The following is an 18,848-nucleotide window of genomic DNA, read 5'->3' as shown; positions in this document are numbered from 1 at the left end:
TTGTGGGAATTGAAATTAATTAAATATTTGTTGGATGAATATTTAATTAATTAGAGGTTTTGGCATGTGGTGTTTGTTGAGTTTTTGATTAAATGGTAAGTTAAGAGGATTAAGTAAAGTTGTGGATTTTTAGTGTTGTTGAAGTTGAATTTAATTAAATAATTATGGATGTTATTTAATTAAATTGTGGGGTGGAAGGTTTGTTGGAGATTTAATAATTCTATGTATATGTGGAAATATATATAATTATCATGTTAAAGGAAAAGATAATTATATTTGTTGAAATATAATTATTTAAGGAAAAGATAATTGTATTCTGGAAAAAGGATATTTAGCCGGGGAGAAAAGGTAAAATAATTATATTTTGGGTAAATATAATTATATTTATTTTTGAGAAAGATAAATAATAATTAATTATTGTGGAAGATAATTAATTATTTTGGAGAAAGATAAATAATAATTAATTATTGTAGAAGATAATTAATTATTCTGCAGAAAGATAAATCTTGATTATGGAGTGAAGTTGTTATGGTTGGGTTAAGATAATTTATGTTGGAAGTTATAAGTGATTTATTGGAAAAGATTTGATTGATTAAATTAATTGAGGATTTAAGTTAATTTGAGATTTTGGAGGGAAAAGTTAGTTTTGGTGGAATTGGATTTAATTGAGTATATATATGGATATATATATTTAATTAATAATTTGGAAAAGTGAAGTTAATTATATTATGGAATATAATTATATTTTTTTTGAAAAAGAAGATAATCCATGAGGAGAGAGATGGTTGCTTTGATTGGATGAAAAAGATATATATTTATTTAAAAGAGAGAATAATTGTTTAAATAAATATATATGTTTATTTAGATTTTGGTGAGAGAAATATAATAATAATAAGAAGTATTATTATTATTATTATTAATGGTTACAAATGCCTAAGATTTTGTGCATTTAAGGCATTTATTTAGGAAAGATAATGGAAATAAAGATATATGTATATATTTGGTATTATATTTGGTATTATATATATATCCTAAAAGGAAAAGGAAAAGGAAATAATAATAATAAATATTATTCTTATTATTTGGGTCGCATTGGAATGCTTAAGTTAGAAAGTAAAGGAAAGAGAAAAAGGTTCTTCATCTTCTTCTCTAAGATAACCCTCTTAGTCTCTTTGGAAAGCTTAAGGATTTAAAGTGATGAATTTTTCCCATCAAGAATAAGAGGATTTTTCAACCTCCATCTGAGTAACCTTGGTAAGCCAATGAAATTAAATTAATATTTTATTAATTTAATTTTAGATCTATTTGGGGTTTCTTTAAAGGTTCAATTGACTAAACTTTTTAAGATTTAAATCTTGAATTTTTTTCCCAATTAAGGTTGAATTGGTTTCAACCCCTTTTGTTTGAGAAGTTAATTAATTTGGGAGAATTTTGGATGTTAGCCAATTGCTAATTTCATTAATAAAGATACTGAGTTTTCCTTTTATGATTAGAATCAAGTTAATTGAAGATTTCTTTACTGTCACCTAGGGAATACTTTGTTTGGCTAAAATCTCAAGGTAAGAGATTATACTACTAGACCTTCGAACTAAATTTAAGAGAATACATGTATTTACCATTATGAATTGATGGTAGCTAAGATGCATAATGCGGTGCTATAGATGATAATTGATATTATAATTGATGATGATGACTGATACTATGATTGACAATGATGACTGGTATGTTTATGATATTTATGATACATGATATATTAATCACATGAATAAGGACGTTATGATTAATATTCATGTCATGTTATGATGTTTATGATGTTGTTACATGCTTTGGATTGTGGTGTGTCTGTTAACTCGTCTGTTAAGCTTTTACCTCACCTGTATTGTGGTCCTATCTATGGGGTCACTCGCACGACTAGAGGTGTTCCTATGGGATCACTCGCACAATTAGGGGTGTACCTACGGATCACATGCATGGTTAGGGGACAGTTATATTGTGTATACGGGATCACTCGCACGACTAGGGGTGTTCTGACGGGATCACTCGCACGATTAAGGGTGTACCTACGTATTACATATATGGTTATGGAGTGTATACGGGATCACTCACACGACTAGGGGTGTTCCGACGGGACCACTCGCACGATTAGGGGTGTACCTACGTATTACATATATGTTTATGGAGTGTGTACCTGCGATCACTCACACGACTAGGGGTGTTCCTACGGAATCACTCGCACGATTAGGGGTGTTCGTAAGGTCTCACTCACTCAGGTGTGCTCCATTGGACACACAACGTTATGATTATGTTTCTAACGGAAAGTTAACAGATCACCTAGCGGGATTAGTAGTAGGTCCCTTATTGAGTATATTTATATACTCACTCTTTCCTATGTTTAATATTTCAGGCTAAGGTAAAGAACTTAAGAAGCTGGCGAGCGATAGCGAGGGATCCGTGACATGCCATGTGGGGACACAGTTCAGCTTCCGCACTCATTTATATGTCTTTCAGTATTTTTAAATTTTAACCATTTTACTTAAAGATTTTATTCTATTTATTTGTTTTTAGTTCTTTAAAATTGTTAGAACTCGCGGGTCACATTTTCAAATTATTTTTGTAAATTTTGTGATTTTCGTGAACGTTTTGATGTTAATTTTATAAAGATTTTAATTATCCTCTTCAAAAAAGTATCTTTTGATGTTTACCTTTTTAGTAATGACCTTAACTTAGTTAAAAAGTTCGGGTCGTTACAAATGTTGATGGAAACTTAAAATAAAAATGTAGTAAAAGTAGAAAATTAATAGAAAATTTATTTCAAAAATATGTTTTTAATAATTAAAATAACCAATTTTTCAAGAGAATGAGAGTCTGTAAGAGGTTAGAGAGAAGTTAGAGGAAGAAGATAACAAGTGGGAGAAGAGAGTGAGTTTGTTGAGTGGAAAAGAAGGGAAAATTTCATTCATGGGTAAATTGAACTTTTCACTCATATTTTGTCTTAAAAGTCTATTTTTTTCCCAATCAATCCTAAAACCTCATGTAACTATCCAACTTTTTATACTAAGCTGAGGTCATTATTACTTAAAAGAAATAAAAACTTTCTTAAAACAAAATGAAAAGTAAACTAAATTTTCCAAATCAAAAACTCAAGTACTCATAAATAAATTAATGTAAGTAGAAATAAATCTAAAAAATAAAATCCTAGCTCGAGCAGCTCGAGCCCTATCTAGTTTTAAAAGAGTGATAAAGAAAGTACAAAAATACTAAAACTAATAACATAACAGCGGAAGCAAAACGTTTCCCTATAATATGCCACAGTCACTTTTGTCATTCGCCAACTTTCCTCTACCTTTATGTCTACCTTTGCCTGAAAAGTTAAACATTTAAAGAGTGAGTACAAAAATATACTCAGTAAGGGACCTAATTAGTCCCGCTAGGTGTCTGTTAACTTCTTATTAGAGTCCTATAAAGTAGTACACCTAAACTGGCATGTTCCCGAACATGCACAAATTGTGGTCCTGTAGGAACATCTCTCGTCCATAATGACCCCAAAGAAATACCTAGGACAAAATTGGTGTTTGGTGAACACAAAGGAACACCTAGAACAAACTGGTCTTTAATGAACCTAAAGGAAACACTAAGACGTTCAGGCTGTGAGTGACCCTGTCGAGTCACTCATATACATATCATCTCATACTAGACTGGTGATCCCGTCGGACTACACAATCATAAAAAGGTGGTGAGCCCAAGAGACAACTATGTAGGTACGACTCTAATAGATAAAGTTAACTGAACACCCTGTCCATAGCATGTAGCATAACATAACATCATAAGCATGACATGAATATTAATCATAGTATTCTTAATCATGAGGTTAATATTTCATGCATTAACATTAACATCATCAATCATCATCATCTACATAACTCAGTCATAACTATCGGTCATCATCATCAACATAAACTCGGTTATAACTATCAGTCATCATCATCAACATTAACTCAATCATAACTATCAGTCATCAACAACATCAATACATTATGCACTTTAGCTACATCAATGCATAATAAGAATACACATGAAAACTTTTACTTCAGTACGAGGGTCTAGTAGGAGAATCTCTTACTTGGAGATTAGTTTAACCAAATTATTTTTAACAGCATCAGTCAGCTTCCCAACAATAACTAAGATACTAAATTTAATAGTTGTTTAAAGATTCAAAAAATCCATTTAATTCAACTTACCCAAAGTTTAGGTCGAATCCAATTTATCCTTGGTTGGGACAATTTCATAGCCTAAAACTTCAAGTTAAATCTAACCAAATTAATCCAAAATTAAATATTTAGGGTCCAATAATTAATATTTGATTGGCATACCAAAACCAAATCAAAACTACCAAAACTACCCAAAATAGGTGGGAGAAGGCTAAAATAAGCTTGGTGGCTCAGCTAAAGGGGAAATTGGCTTGATGGCTCGCTCTCGGCTTGGGTAGGAGAGTTTAGCTCGCTAAAAAAGGAGAGATAGATCGGGCAGCTTACACGCGACTAAGAGGCGGCTTCGAAGAGACGTGTGCGACTCGGGTTGGGCTCGACTAGGGATGCGTGCAGGTCGGCTTACGCAAAGACGCGACTCGAACGACTGACAGCACGTGACGATCGAAAATTGGAGCTAATGACGACACTGCCGGTGACGGTGATGGATGAAGATGGAGAAGGCGACGACTTTGCAAACAAAGAGAACGACGACCGACTTTCATGGTGGTTAATGACCAAAACGAGAGGCAGAGTTGACGAGACACGACAATGGAGAAAGAGATTAAGCAAAAGGTGGCAGTTGAACGACGGGCGATGAAGTAAGGGGCAGCGACTAGAGTTAGGGTTTTATGAGTGAGGAAGAAGATGAAGAATAATATGCACGCTTGCCAAGGAGTCTATTTAATGAAAATAATAATAATTAAAATTATTATTATTATTTTCTTTTCTTTTCTTATTTTTCCTTATTTCAAAACAAAATTTATATCTTTTTCTCTCTTCATTTAATACCAATCCAATCTCCTTTTTATCTTCTTTTTCTTAATCCAAAAAATAACATCAATTATTTCTCTCTCCTCACTCACATCACTTTTATCTTTACAAAATAATATACCAATCTTTAATAATTATATTATACTTAATATAATTATTCCACCATTCCCTTAATATTAATTATATATATAACTATATATAATTACTCCCAAATCCACCAAAATTAAATCGACCAATAATATTCACTAAATCAAATCTTTCCACCAACAGTTTCAAATTTCAAATAATTATTTAAATATTTTTTCAAAATATCTAATTAATTCTAATTTCTACGACCAAATGAAAACTAAATCTAAAATTTATTTTGGTCTTCTCAACCCACAAACTTTTTTTTTATTTTGTATTTTTCGGTTTTCATATTTATTTACAAATACTTTTTTATGTTTTAATGTTGATTAGTAATTATTTGGTTATTTTTTTTAGATTTTAAAAATTAAGATATATAAAGAACATTTTTACATATAAACTTTGTTGTTGTCATTTATTATCCCATCATTTTAAAACTAGACTCAAGTTAGCATAAGTTTATTTTTTAATTTCTAAAATTATGACTAATTAAATATCTAAAGTTTCAATTTTAACAATGACAAACCTCTTCAAGATGTCTAGTAAATATATAATTTTTTAGTTTTGTATCGAAAAATTTCAGAAAATATATAAAATGGTTACAAATTAGTCCTGGTATTAAACGAGAAAATTTATTTTTGTTTCTAATTAAACCTTAGTTTCGAATATACAATCCATATATTATTCTTTTAAATAAATATATTTGGTATGGCACGTTAGATACACATTCGAGATGTCTAGATCTACTATATATTATTTAAATTTTAAGAACTATATATGACATAAATTGAGACGTTAACGAGCTAAAATTTTTATCTTATAAAAAATTGTGCCCCAATTATGAAATTTTAGATCTACCGATATGTATTAGTTTTGTTCGTCTTGACGATATAATATGATTTTGATATTATTTCTATATATTTATATAAACTTGCGCTAGGTCAAGAGCCACGTGGAGACCAGGGGTAAAATAAAATATGTAATCTATCATACAAAGTTTAGAGACTTAAACACTAAATATTTGGAACTTTATGAATTAAATTTCTAATCCTATAATACATAAGTGTGCCCAGCTTGAAGTTATGGCCACGCCACTGTCATCTCTCTAGGTCGTGGAAGCAAAAATCCAAAAAAGTAAAGAAAAGAAAAAGAAAAAGGAGAAGAAGATGCAACCCCCTAGAAAAAGTTAAAAAGTTAACCGGTCAATATTTGTCATATTTACAATTAGACATGTGCTACCATTTTGGATTTTTTTCCTTATTATTCTTTTATCTATTAAAAGTAAGAATGTTACTTCAATTACAAAACTTTTGAAATTATTTATAAATATAGTAAAATATCATAATGATCTATCTATGATAGACTGTGACAAATCAAGTTAGATAATTATTTGTGTTTATCATAATATCTAGATAATAGTTTTATCTTGGTCAATCTCGATATATGGCGAGTAGAATGTCATATTTAATTCTGTTATATTTTATAAATATTTTGATTTATTTTATTTAATATTATTATTTTAATACAGTTATTCCTCTCTTTTAAATTAATGTCCTTGGGTTGCCAACCTCATTATTTTTAGCAAGAAATTTATCATTAATTTTAAACTCTCTTGCATGCACATCAAAACCCATGACAAGTGAGGAATATAAATAAATTATTATTGGTTATTGTTTTATTATTTTAAAAAGAAAGCAGCCTTTTAATTTCTTCTAGAACGTTAGGGAAAAAAAAAAAAAAGACTTGCCTTTGGCTGGAAACAACTTTGGGTTAAGCAAGAAATAATTTTCCAGTCCAATCCCATAACACTTTTTGGTCCATACATTTTGGAATCGATTTTGTTTCTAAGTTTACATAGATTTTAAAAGTTGGAAGCATAAGACTTTATAACTTATAACTTAGTGATTAAGTTAAAACAAAACTTAGATTTCTAGAGTAGTAAAATTGTATCATTTAGAAATTTTGGAACTAAATTGAAAGCCAATCTATAAAATGAATTACTAAATGTGTAACATTTTTTTAAATCTACCATTCACATGAAAACTAGATCCAAAATTTATTAGGTACAAATCTTTTTTAATAAAATAATATATATATATATATATATATATATATATATATATATATATATATATATATATATAGTTGATTCATTTATGAGAATAATAATAAAATTAATGACCCTAATAATTGATCAAGTTTTTCACTGATCCCAAAAAAGCTTATTAAATTAGAAGTGATGAGAAAATAATATTAATAACTAAAAAAACACAAAGAAACATCTTATTCTTAAGAAAATATCAACTTCATTGGATCACTACATGCATATACGTATAAATTTATCTACATGCAGTGATACATTTACAATTTAAAACAACTTTCTCATAAACCCTAATCAATCAATCAGATATATATCTGTTTCAAAGAAGAGAAGACCTTTCACTTTGTAGCTGATCTCTCTTTATACTTACAGAAAAAAGAAAAGAAAAGAAAACACTCTAAAATCATTTTGTTAACTAATTTTTCAGCATATCTTCTTTCATATATCATTACAAAAGTCAACAAAAGTTTGGGGAAAATTAGGGTAAGAAGAAGGGGATGTTTCAACAATCTGCGACGATGAGAGGAAGTCATCCAAATCAACATTCCATTCAAGGCACGGACCGTTGTGATTATTGTTGTTGTTATTATTTATCTTTGTTTCGTTGGTTCCGAAGCTTGTCGAGAGTGTCGGGCTCTCGAGATTAGGGAGCTGGACGAATTGGTAATTTTGTTGTTGGTGGTGGCCAAGATCGGAGCCATATGCCTGGTGAAAATTTGAGAGGTGTTGGTCTGAAGAGTTGACCATGTTAGTGTGAGGGGTCATGGCATCTGAAAATGAAGGGGACCTAACAAACTGACTATTATTGTTATTGTTGTTGTTTTTGAGATCGTAGTATAAAGCTTGATGTTGATAGCTATTCAAAGGTCCAATGACTTGGTTTTGATTAGGGCTTGGTTTTCTGAATGCCCTACAAACGACCCAACCTTCTTCCTGCATATATCAAAACAAAAATCTTGGGTTATATTATATGTGTTTTTAAAAATCGAACAATTGAGTCTCAAAATATTAAAGTCTAATTGAATCGATCTAAATGAACTTACAAATGAGTTTTCTTTATAGCTATTTTATTTGTTGTTTTTAGTTTTTTAATATTTTTGTATATGCTTCTCTTCTTACAATTTCTTTATCGTCGTTTTCGTTTAACAAAGTAAATACCTTATTCTTAGTACAGTTTTAAGAACAAAAACAATTTTTTAAAAAGTATGTCTTTTAGCTTCCAAGATTTTACCTTGATTTTCAAAAACATTACAGAAAAGTAGATATAACATAGCAAAAAAAAAAAAAAAAAAAAAAAAAAAAAAAAAAAAAGATACCCGAAATAGTGTCTGGTAAGAATAATATAACTTTCAAAATCCAAAAAATTCAAAATTAAAATTTATTATAATAGGAAAAATATTTAATATGAAAGTCAAAAGCACATTTATCTTAAAACTTTTTTTTTTCTTTTTGCCCTTCCAGAAATATTATTTTTTATTTATTAAGATTTTTTAAATAAATTTTAGTCTTTAAAAAATCACATGAGAAGTTATAGTCATTAACAACACACATTTTGAATTATTAATCTTGTTTTTTTTTTGGAAAAAGTTGGTGTTACAGAAATGATTTTGTTTTTAAAATGTATCAAATAAACTAGAAATTAAGTCGATTCCCCCTACCTCCTCTTGTATCAGTAACAATTAAAAAGAAGTGCAATTTTCTTACACTACATGGTTCTTCATCCTATTAATTAAGAAAGAAGTTAATATATAAGAAAACTTGCCTGAATAGGTGCAAGTTCAGAGGTTTGGAGACGATATTCATGCATAATCCAATCTGTTTTTCTTCCGTTTGGAGCTCGACCTTTATAAAACACCAATGTCTTTCTCATCCCAATCACTCTATTCTTTGACAAAACTGCCTTATCCCTCCCTGTGGCCTTCCAAAACCCAGCACTTGTAGCTCGGTTCGTTCGACTTCCCGTCGGGTATTTTCGGTCTTTGTGACTAAAGAAGTACCACTCCTTTTGCTCATCATAACCAAATTTACAATTTGCTGCACGTATCATATATTGTAAATTTAAGAGTGAGTTTGATGTGATTTTTTGATAGAATAGAAACTACTTTTAACAATTTAAAAGTACTTGCTGAACGAGTGAGAATCACATCAAATTTAGCTTATTATTTACAAGAAAACCAAAAAATAATATGAAGAAATTAACGAACATAAGTTTCTATAGTAATAAATAAATAAATAAATAAAACAATACTTAAGAAGAGTGGATTATTACTAAACAAAGTGGATTCCATTGATTTTGCACATAAAGAAAAGCAGTATGAAAACAAAGCAAAAAAACTCAGTCTTTCAAAATGGTTGAAAGTGAAAAAGTGAAGCCTAGTTTTTATAGAGTGAATGAGAAAGTCCAAATAGGGGAAATGGATTATGTTTGGAAAATGAATATATATATATATATATATATACACATATGTATGGTTCTGAAGCTAGCTAACCCTTCCACTAAAAGCTTGACTATGAAAGAAATAATATTGTGAATGAATGTAATGAATATAATAAATTACCTTGAATATCCCATGGCTCCATTTTGTAAAGATCAATATCAATAATAACATCTAAGTCAATCTTTTGTGAGTTGATCTTCCTTTTAAGATAATAACCAACAAGTTCTTCCTCAGTTGGATGAAACCTAAACCCTGGTGGCACACATGACTCCAAAATCTCCATTCTTAATATCGCCTACCGTCTTCTTCTTCTGTTAGAAAACATATAAAACAATGTGAGCTGAAGTAGCCATTAAAACCAAAACCATAAAGCCTTGAATTTGAAGCCCTAGCTAAAGAAAAATTTTGGTTCAATTTCTATTCGTATAATTATTTTGAAGAATGTAAGAATTTAGTTAGTAATTACGGTTAGATAAAACTCTCCTAAATGTTTTGATTGTATGAATTATTTATGTGAATTTTATTGAATTAAATAATAGTATAACTGAAAATTATTTTGGATATAATGGCAGACAATAATGAGTAGAAACGAAGAGAAAAGAAAGAGAATGTTTAATTTTAGTAGTGTAAAATTTGATATTGTTTTGAGACAAGAATCTTAATCTTGGGTGATTTCTTAGCTGCATGAAGTGAAACTATTGTTTTTTAGGGTTTTGTTTCTTTTTTTAAAGAATAAAATAGAAAATAAAAGTTGGCCGAAAAGCTTGACTTTTGCTGTCACAAAGCATGTTACTGATACATTTCTTTGAGTGCAGTTCACTCCCTTTTTTCTTCTCTCTCTCTCCTTTTGTGGTTTACAGACATTTTCACACCAACAACTAACCTTTCTCTCTCTCTCTTCTCCTCTCTCTCTCTTTTTGTAGGTCACACGTGTGGAGTGGAGTTTCCGAAAAAAAAAAAAAACAAAAATAGAGAACAAAACAAAACAAAAAAGAAAAAGAAGAGAAAACACATACCTTCTAAAGACGTTCTAAGAATTCTAAGTGATAGAACGAAACTCAAACTCTTTTGAAAATTACTTAAATGTTCATCAAGACAATATGACTAGCAATTCTTTTGATACTATAAAAAATTGTAATTTTCAAACAAAATTTTGAACAGAAAGCACCGAACTCTAATATAAACCTTAAAAATGTATGAGTGCATTCCTATGTGAACTCATGTTCGTGCAATCTATCTATCTAAATGACCAACTATTAGTTTTTAGTAACAAACTCAATTTTTCAACTAAAATAGTTTGACGATATTGTTTGTAGATGAGTGCACCTTAAGCCACATCCAATATTGCTCTAAACAATTCTATTCAAATGTTTTTTTCACTCAATGAAGTATATATAATATAACCATAGAAAAAAGAATATCGATGGAATAAAAGAAAACCCTAATTAATAAGGAAAGAAAGAATGAAGGAGAGATAGATATAGATATATACAATTGTATATGAACTCACATAGAAATGTTGCAGATGCTTTTGTGATGTGTTGTGATGTGAAAATAGAAGAAGAGAAGTATAGAAGATTGTTGTTAATTGGAATGGAAGAAGAATAAAAGAGGATAAGATATATATATAAACTAAAGAGAGAACAAAAAACAAATTGGAAAAATGAAAAAAAAAAAAAGGGGGGGGGGGGGGTAGTGATTGCGCGTGGGGTGGCAGATGAAATGGAAAGGTTTGTTTGGACGGCGTGAAACCATTGTTTTCACGCCACCCCCCACCCCCTCCCTCCTCTCTTCTCTTGCTCTTACTTCTTTCTTCCCACCGCAATTTTATCTCTCAATACTCTCTTTCTCACTTTCTTATTTTCCCTTTTCTTTTTCCTTTATATTTTATGTTATGCAAACCCTATCTACCATATTAGGTCAATATTTTTGGAGGAATTTGTACTCTTCTTTCCAACTTGTTCTACAGGATTTTTCCCCTTTTCTTCTTTGTGAAATGTATACGATTTTGTGCTCTCTGTCTCTTCCTTTTAGTTTTCGTTTAAATGGTTAACTTTTGTTTTTTCTTATTCTAGTGAATATCAAATGTTATCAAATACATATAGTCAATTGACAACATAATAAAGTAGCTAATCCATCTTATAAGGAGAATGAGTGTGTTTAGTTTTCTCATTATGAAATTTTTAACGGTTGTCAGGTTCAATTTAATTAAAAAATCAATGTAAGAAAAAATCGTTGAAAAAAATTGTTTATGAAAATAATTCTAGTGGTTCTCACTTCTGAAGGTTTGCATAGTCAAAATATTTTTTTTCTTCGTATTTGTGTGAAATTAACATGAAAACTATTCAAAGTCATTTAACTTTGGGGTTTTGCAAAAGTAATTTTAGAATTAAAGAAACAATTATATAAGACGAAGTTTGAGCAAAAGGAATTGTCTGTTTTAAAAAAGGTCGCTTTCTGTCACTCACTCCCACAATCCAGCTTAGGTTGTCTCTCTCTCTCTCTCCCTCCTTTGCTCAAGCCACCCTTTGCCATTTGGCACCAAACACTTCTTGCCATGTGTCTTTCCATGTCAGACTTTCCAGCTTGTCCTTGTGGAATTGCTAATCATTTGTGTTCCCCACACATACATATTATTTGATTTAACATCTCTCTCGTCTTCTTCTTTTTTCTCTTTCATACATACATTTTTATTTAATTTTCTTATGTGTAAGTACTTATTAAGTACTCTAATTATGCTCCAATCTCTTTCTTACGACAATTTTTTTTTTTTACTTTTCTTTTGTTGTAATTTCACAAAATTGGAACTTCAGTTAGGTTAGAACACGGATATGTTAGATTAAACTTTAGGGTTTGTGTGTCTTGTCATATCTTTTAAAGTTCTAACTTTTGTCTCCCAGGGCTGGTGTTAAATCTCCAAAAAATAAGGGCAAGATGAAAATTATCATATTTAAAATATTAAAATAAAAAACATGTAAAGAATAAATTTTATTGAAAGAAGAAGCCAAACACCTAAACTGGCACAACAAATAATAAACATAATCCTATAATAAAAAATGAAATACTTCCTTAAAATCAAATATATACTTTCTGTTAAAAAGAAATATGCATTTACAAATGATAAATTATTTTTAATGACAAAATTGTTAAAAATGTTTACAATATAACAAAGTATCACATAAAGACATAAATAGTAGTTTATAGCTATCATATCTTTCTATAATTTTAAATATTTTTATTCATTTTGCTATATTTAAAAAAAAAATCTAAAAAAGAAATGATATCCTACCCAATTTAGAGACCAAAATTCTAACTAGAGTAGAAAATGAGAGAAATAAAGTGCAATATTCCTAAAAATTCAAAAATTACAATCAAAATTCTAAATAAATCTGAAAAGGAAAAAAAAAAAAAAAAACTCAATCCGTGAATGAGGTTGAACTCATAATCCAAAACCGGTTGAACTAAGCTCTTTGGCCGAGAATGAGGTGTAACCAAATCTTCTAAATGTGTATTTAGGGCTAGAATCATCTAACCGAGTGGTTCCCCTTTTTTGAAAAAAAAAAAAAAAAAAAAAACTGGTTTACTAATTTCCAAAATCAACTTCTAAATTAAACATCTTTGTATAGACTTTCCCTTTTTAAAATTTAGTCATCAATTAATTTTTGTTTCAAGTTTCAAAGCTCATCTTGTACCATCTTCGCTTAAATCATTCATTACAAATTCAACAATTATAAAAAGAATTGTATAGAAATTGACATATATAGATATAAGTGGTTTATTTACGTCCACGACGACACTAGGACAAAAGGTTTATATATTGCACCTCTCTAGACCCTATAGTAAAAAACGTAAATGGCCATGAATAGATACATATAGAAACTCCTACACTTTTGTTGTTCTTAGTGTTATACTAACGAATTCAAGGCATTCCAACATTTATATCATATAGAAATTCAAAGTTCAAATTATTAATGATAAATTCATGAAATTAACATTGACATATTATGCTTGTCGTCATTGATAGATGTCATCACTGATAACGTGATATCAGTGATATAAGTATCACTTATAGCATGAAAGGAAGGAAACTAAAGAGCAAAATTGATAATTTTGAAAAATTTATCACCGGTAAAAAATGGTCAATTTTTACAAATGTCATTCCTTCCTGCTATAGAGATTATATCTATTTTCTCTATATTGTGCTCAATTTTCTTTAAAACAATAGATTTTGGTTAACGAACTTAATCTAACTCATCACTTTCATAAATATCATGCGAAATTTACAATTAATTATTTGCACACAAATAGAAAGCAATCATCACATGTGGTTATGCATCTCTGACAAGGAGGTCACCAAACATAGAATTGCTCTAAGCTAAGCACGTTTAACTTTGGAGTTCTTATGATCGAGCCACCGAAAAGGAAGATACACTTTGTTGGTATAGATAGTAACTTTTAATTCTTTTATGTTTTTTAACCTTACTTTTCATGTCCTCGAGATCCTTATCATCCCTAATGTGATACAATGTTACCATTTTAAACTCGGAGCATTACATCAAAGGAGGAATCTTTTCCTGACTGACTATAGCTAAGCATCTGTTGCGACACAAAGGTTTATGTAGATCAGATAATGTGCATTGTGGCGCCAAGTAGATGAAAAGTAGAGGCGTTAAAGAAAAATGTGGGATTTAGGTTTTTATTTATTTACTTTATTATTTCTTTAGCAAGAGTGTTTTGAAATATATGTTCACAACAACTCGATATTGTTTGTATTGGTAGATTCCTCTTGAGCTTATAAGCCTAATCACTTAAGAATGTAAATTAAAAAACTGTGGTAAACTTTATTTTTTATTTATAATTTTTCTATTTGAAGATTATGTTGTAAATAAATTTAAATGTAAATTTTACAATTAATTAAAATATAATATACATTATATTATTTAAAAGAATAAAATATTTGAGATTGAGATATGAACTTTTTCCATTCCACAAAATTAAATTAACCCATAATTTTCCAATTGTATCGCTCGTGTTTTTTACCAGTTAATTATAAATGTATTTTATAATAAAGCTCAATTATTTAAATAGCACTAGATAAAAATTTGCTAAATTTTTCATAAATATAACAAATTACTCAAATATTTACGGTCTGTCTAATAAAGCCCGTAAAATTAGCAATTTTTCAAATCTTCTAGATTTGTTTTTCCATCTTTCTGTTGCGTTTTTATCATCTCTCTTCATTCATTCGTCATTTAGATTAAGGTAACAGAATCTTGAAAAGAGTCGTTTATATTGAAGTAGCCAAATATCATATAAAATAAATAAACAATTGTATGCCAAAAGAATTAAAAAAACTCGTTTAGCCAAATCTAAACGATCTGTATTAAAGAATATCGTGTACTAAAAGAATCTTAAAAATTTTTGTTTAGCCAAATCTAGAAGATCATGTAGTCAAATCTTAACGACCAAATCTAAACGATCCTATAACGAAATCTAATCGATCGTGTAATCAAATTAAACGGAAGAATAGAAAAAATAAATTGTTTAGATTTGATGGTGTACCAAACAATAGCCAAATTGAAACAATCTTGTACCAAATATATTATGCGCATTGTTGACGGGACAGTTTTTATATTTTTCATTGTACCTCTGCAGACGTTTTTGCAGATTTTTTTCGTTTCCAAAATTGTTTTATAGAGTAGAAATATTTTACCGTTTTGTTATTTTTAGAAAGTTGCCTACAAATTTACTCAATTTAGTAATGAACTTAAACTATAATAATAGTTTAACCGGTCCAACATGTATACTATGAACCTACGAGAGTTGGAAATGGTTCCTATTCCAGGTTGTACAAAAAAAACATTTATATACTTATTATTCAAATTAAATTTTAAATGGAAATACTACATGTGTACATGTGTCAAATCTGGTTCATTAAAATAAGCTAAATGTAGATAAGAACCCCATTAATTAATAACAACTAACTAAGTTCATTTGATAAAATGGTATCAAAATGAATCTTTTAGAAGCATATTGGAAAAATTGATAAAAAAAAAAAAAGAAAACTTAATAATTTTAATTTATGCTTTTGACACCTATATAACTTGTTCACAAAAAAACAAATGGTACTTTTATAAAAGTCTTTGTAGGGTATTAACTATATATTTTGAGAGTGTCATCAATAAGCTTTTTTTACAAAAAGAAAAAGAAAAAAGAAGTATTTATTATTTAATCTTATCCAAATAATAATAATATAACAGCAGATGTAATGCTAATATAATAGTTAATAATATGTTTGTGAGTGATTTTTGTTGAAATGCTTAATTTCACCCATTTTTTTATTTGCAACATGTCTGTAATTCTTTAATTAAGTAAATCAAACATTAAATTAATTTTAAAATCAAGTTTGGAAATAATTTTGGTTCATATATATACTTTAAATATTCATTCAGTGTTGTAATTTATTAAAATATATATATATATATATATATATATATATATATATATATATATATATATATATATATATATATATATATATTGTCTAGACCAATATAATAATAAATATATATATAGATCTCTACATAAAAAATTGATAAATCAATGGAAACTCTACTTTTGGAACAAATTTATAACTTTTTTTTTTCTTTTAAGGAAATGAATGGTAGTGCTAAAATGTTGATGGAGACTAAAGAGCTGAAATAAAGTGGAACGTTGGTTAGTTTAAGTTACTACTTTTTACCAAGTATAAAGATCAAAATAAGGTACATGTAAAATTAAAATAAATAAAAAATTAAAAGTACAAATATCAAAATAAAAACGATTACTAAATTGGACCTAATAAATTGAAGGTAAACATAGTGTTTATATAGATTTAATTTTCAAAAACAAAATGATTATCAAACTAGCACTACAAGAAATTTGGCCTTTAATGTCGGTTTAAAACCGACATTAAAGGCCTTTAATGTCACTTGGCGACCGACATCTTTGTAAGCGTTATTAAAGGCCTTTAATGTCGGTTGGGCTTTAATGTCGGTTTATAACCGACATTAAAGATGTCTTTAATGTCGGTTATAAACCGACATTAAAGACCTTTAATGTCGGTTATAAACCGACATCTTTGAAGGTGTTATTGAAGGTCTTTAATGTCGGTTCATCTTTAATGTCGGTTTATAACCGACATTAAAGCTGTCTTTAATGTCGGTTTATAACCGACATTAAAGCTGTCTTTAATGTCGTTTTTAAACCGACATTAATGTCGCTTAGTGCACATCTTTAATGTCGTTTTTCCACCGACATTAAAGACACATTTAATGTCGTTTTTAAAGATTCATTTCATATCGTATTTATAATAGTTTTTATGACGGCAAAACCGATATTATTTGAGTCGAATTACGTCCGGAAATGTTCGTCATCGTATATTTTAAAAAATAAAAAAATGGCTTGCACACTAGCTATAATGCCTACTACTCAATGCACACAATAATACCTAATTCACCTGCAATGCACTCAATAATACCTAAAATTCCAGCATACACTTCCATATAGAACTACAACAAATACACATCATCCAACACTTACATATAATCACATATCAATAAACACAACTATATTCAATACTATAAGTCCAACTACTCCAAATCCTCCAATATATACACTTATATATAATCACACATATCAAACAACACATCCTACCATCCATGGCAAACCAATAGTAAACACCTACAATGCATAAGATCCAACACTAAAATACAAGCACACTAACTAAAGTATAAAGATAATATATAAGATCGTGATTTATAAACACAATAGAAAGTTCCTTCACTAACTAAAGTGTAGGTACAAACTATCTAACAAACAACAAAAAATTAAATGGACCTTTAATGTCGGTGGAAAACCGACATTAAAGTGTCTATTTTTTCACAAAATAAAAATATTAAAATTAAAATTTAAATGGACCTTTAATGTCGGTTCTCAAAATGGCGGACCTTTAATGTCGTTTTAAAACCGACATTAAAGCTTTGTCTTTAATGTCGGTGGAGAACCGACATTAAAGATCCGCTTTTTCAAAACCGACACCAATGGTCTTTTTTCATTTTTCCCAAGCGACATTAAAGCCTATATTTGTTCTAGTGTAGGCCTAATAAAATTGGTAAACAAAAAAGTTAACTTGAATTATACAAATTGTACATGTTCTAATTTTTATCCAACTTTACTTAGAATACTTATTGTTATAGATAAATGTGGACCAGAGGCATAATCGATTTAATGGTAAAGCTAGAGCCAAAAAAAATTATCTCACCTTAACTAAGACCCAACTGATCATGGAGAAGAGAGGAGATTGAACCAAATGCCCAAACTAACTTGCTCAAGCTCGACATCAATTAAGGATGAAATCGAAGCCGAGCCTGATCTCCAATAGTTCATAAAAGTAGGATATGCCTGACTTATTATGGACCTCAAGAAGAATAAAGTTTGAACCAAAAGGCCAAATGACCTTGACCTCCACCTCAACCAAGAATCAATTCAAAACCAACCCTCTTGATTTGGGAAAATGGGGCATGATAAATGCATGCCCTAACTCGTTTGGCTCAAGGACTAACACAATCTAACTCGGAAACCTTTAAAAGGGACACCCTAGGTTAAGATTTCATTATACACGTACATGATTATGACTTTTAAAAGAAGTGAGTTCATCTTCACGCTTAAAACTTTTACTACAAACTAAAAGTTTCTTATTCTTATCGACTTAACTTGACATCAAAGGCGTAGTTTACATGAGCTCTTCTTGTTTTGTAGGTTACATCTTTCCTAAATTATAAATAAATAATTGTTGGTATGGAAAAGTCAAGTGTGTTTTCCCTTTTATCAGATTTTAGCATCTAACACTTATTCCAATTTCTAGTAAATCCTTCATTCTACATGCCCACTAAAAGACAACCAAAATAAATAATATAAGCATCAAAATTTACCCTGTGATCATAGATTTCTGGAACTCATATTAGCACTTACTTTGCATTGCGCATATTTTTACGATATGTACGTGGGGCAATCAAGTTTTGACCTTGCAGTAATATAAACTTTATTCTAGTTAAGCTATATTTATTTTTGGTTGAGATTTGTAATTCGTTTGATACACTCAAGATTATTTTGGAATTTAACACT

The 18,848-nt window shown here is 29.2% G+C and overlaps 1 protein-coding gene across 1 annotated transcript; it reads right to left on the bottom strand.

The window, feature by feature from the left end:
- Positions 1-7,539: 7,539 nt before the first annotated feature.
- On the bottom strand, positions 7,540-11,369 carry LOC103500451 (NAC domain-containing protein 30-like). The gene is made up of 4 exons (XM_051082132.1): positions 11,194-11,369; positions 9,804-9,994; positions 9,004-9,279; positions 7,540-8,174 (listed from the first exon to the last, which is right to left on the bottom strand). The coding sequence occupies exons 2-4, from the start codon at positions 9,964-9,966 to the stop codon at positions 7,684-7,686; spliced, it is 930 nt and encodes a 309-aa protein (XP_050938089.1). The 5' UTR covers positions 9,967-9,994; positions 11,194-11,369; the 3' UTR covers positions 7,540-7,683.
- Positions 11,370-18,848: the final 7,479 nt, after the last annotated feature.

Source organism: Cucumis melo, chromosome 1 (assembly GCF_025177605.1).
Source record: "Cucumis melo cultivar AY chromosome 1, USDA_Cmelo_AY_1.0, whole genome shotgun sequence".
NCBI classification, from domain to species: domain Eukaryota; kingdom Viridiplantae; phylum Streptophyta; class Magnoliopsida; order Cucurbitales; family Cucurbitaceae; genus Cucumis; species Cucumis melo.
Note: the sequence above shows the minus strand (reverse complement) of the source record. Positions and strands in the feature narration are given on the sequence as shown.

What these genes read in the sequence shown, in the direction of transcription:
- LOC103500451 (XM_051082132.1), bottom strand. Translation starts at nt 9,966, where the DNA reads ATGGAGATTTTGGAGTCATGTGTGCCACCAGGGTTTAGGTTTCATCCA. An exon ending in GGAGCCATGGGATATTCAAG is followed by an intron (nt 9,280 to 9,803) that starts GTAATTTATTAT and finishes TGATACGTGCAG; the next exon opens with CAAATTGTAAATTTGGTTAT. An exon ending in ACTTGCACCTATTCAGGCAA is followed by an intron (nt 8,175 to 9,003) that starts GTTTTCTTATAT and finishes ATATGCAGGAAG; the next exon opens with AAGGTTGGGTCGTTTGTAGG.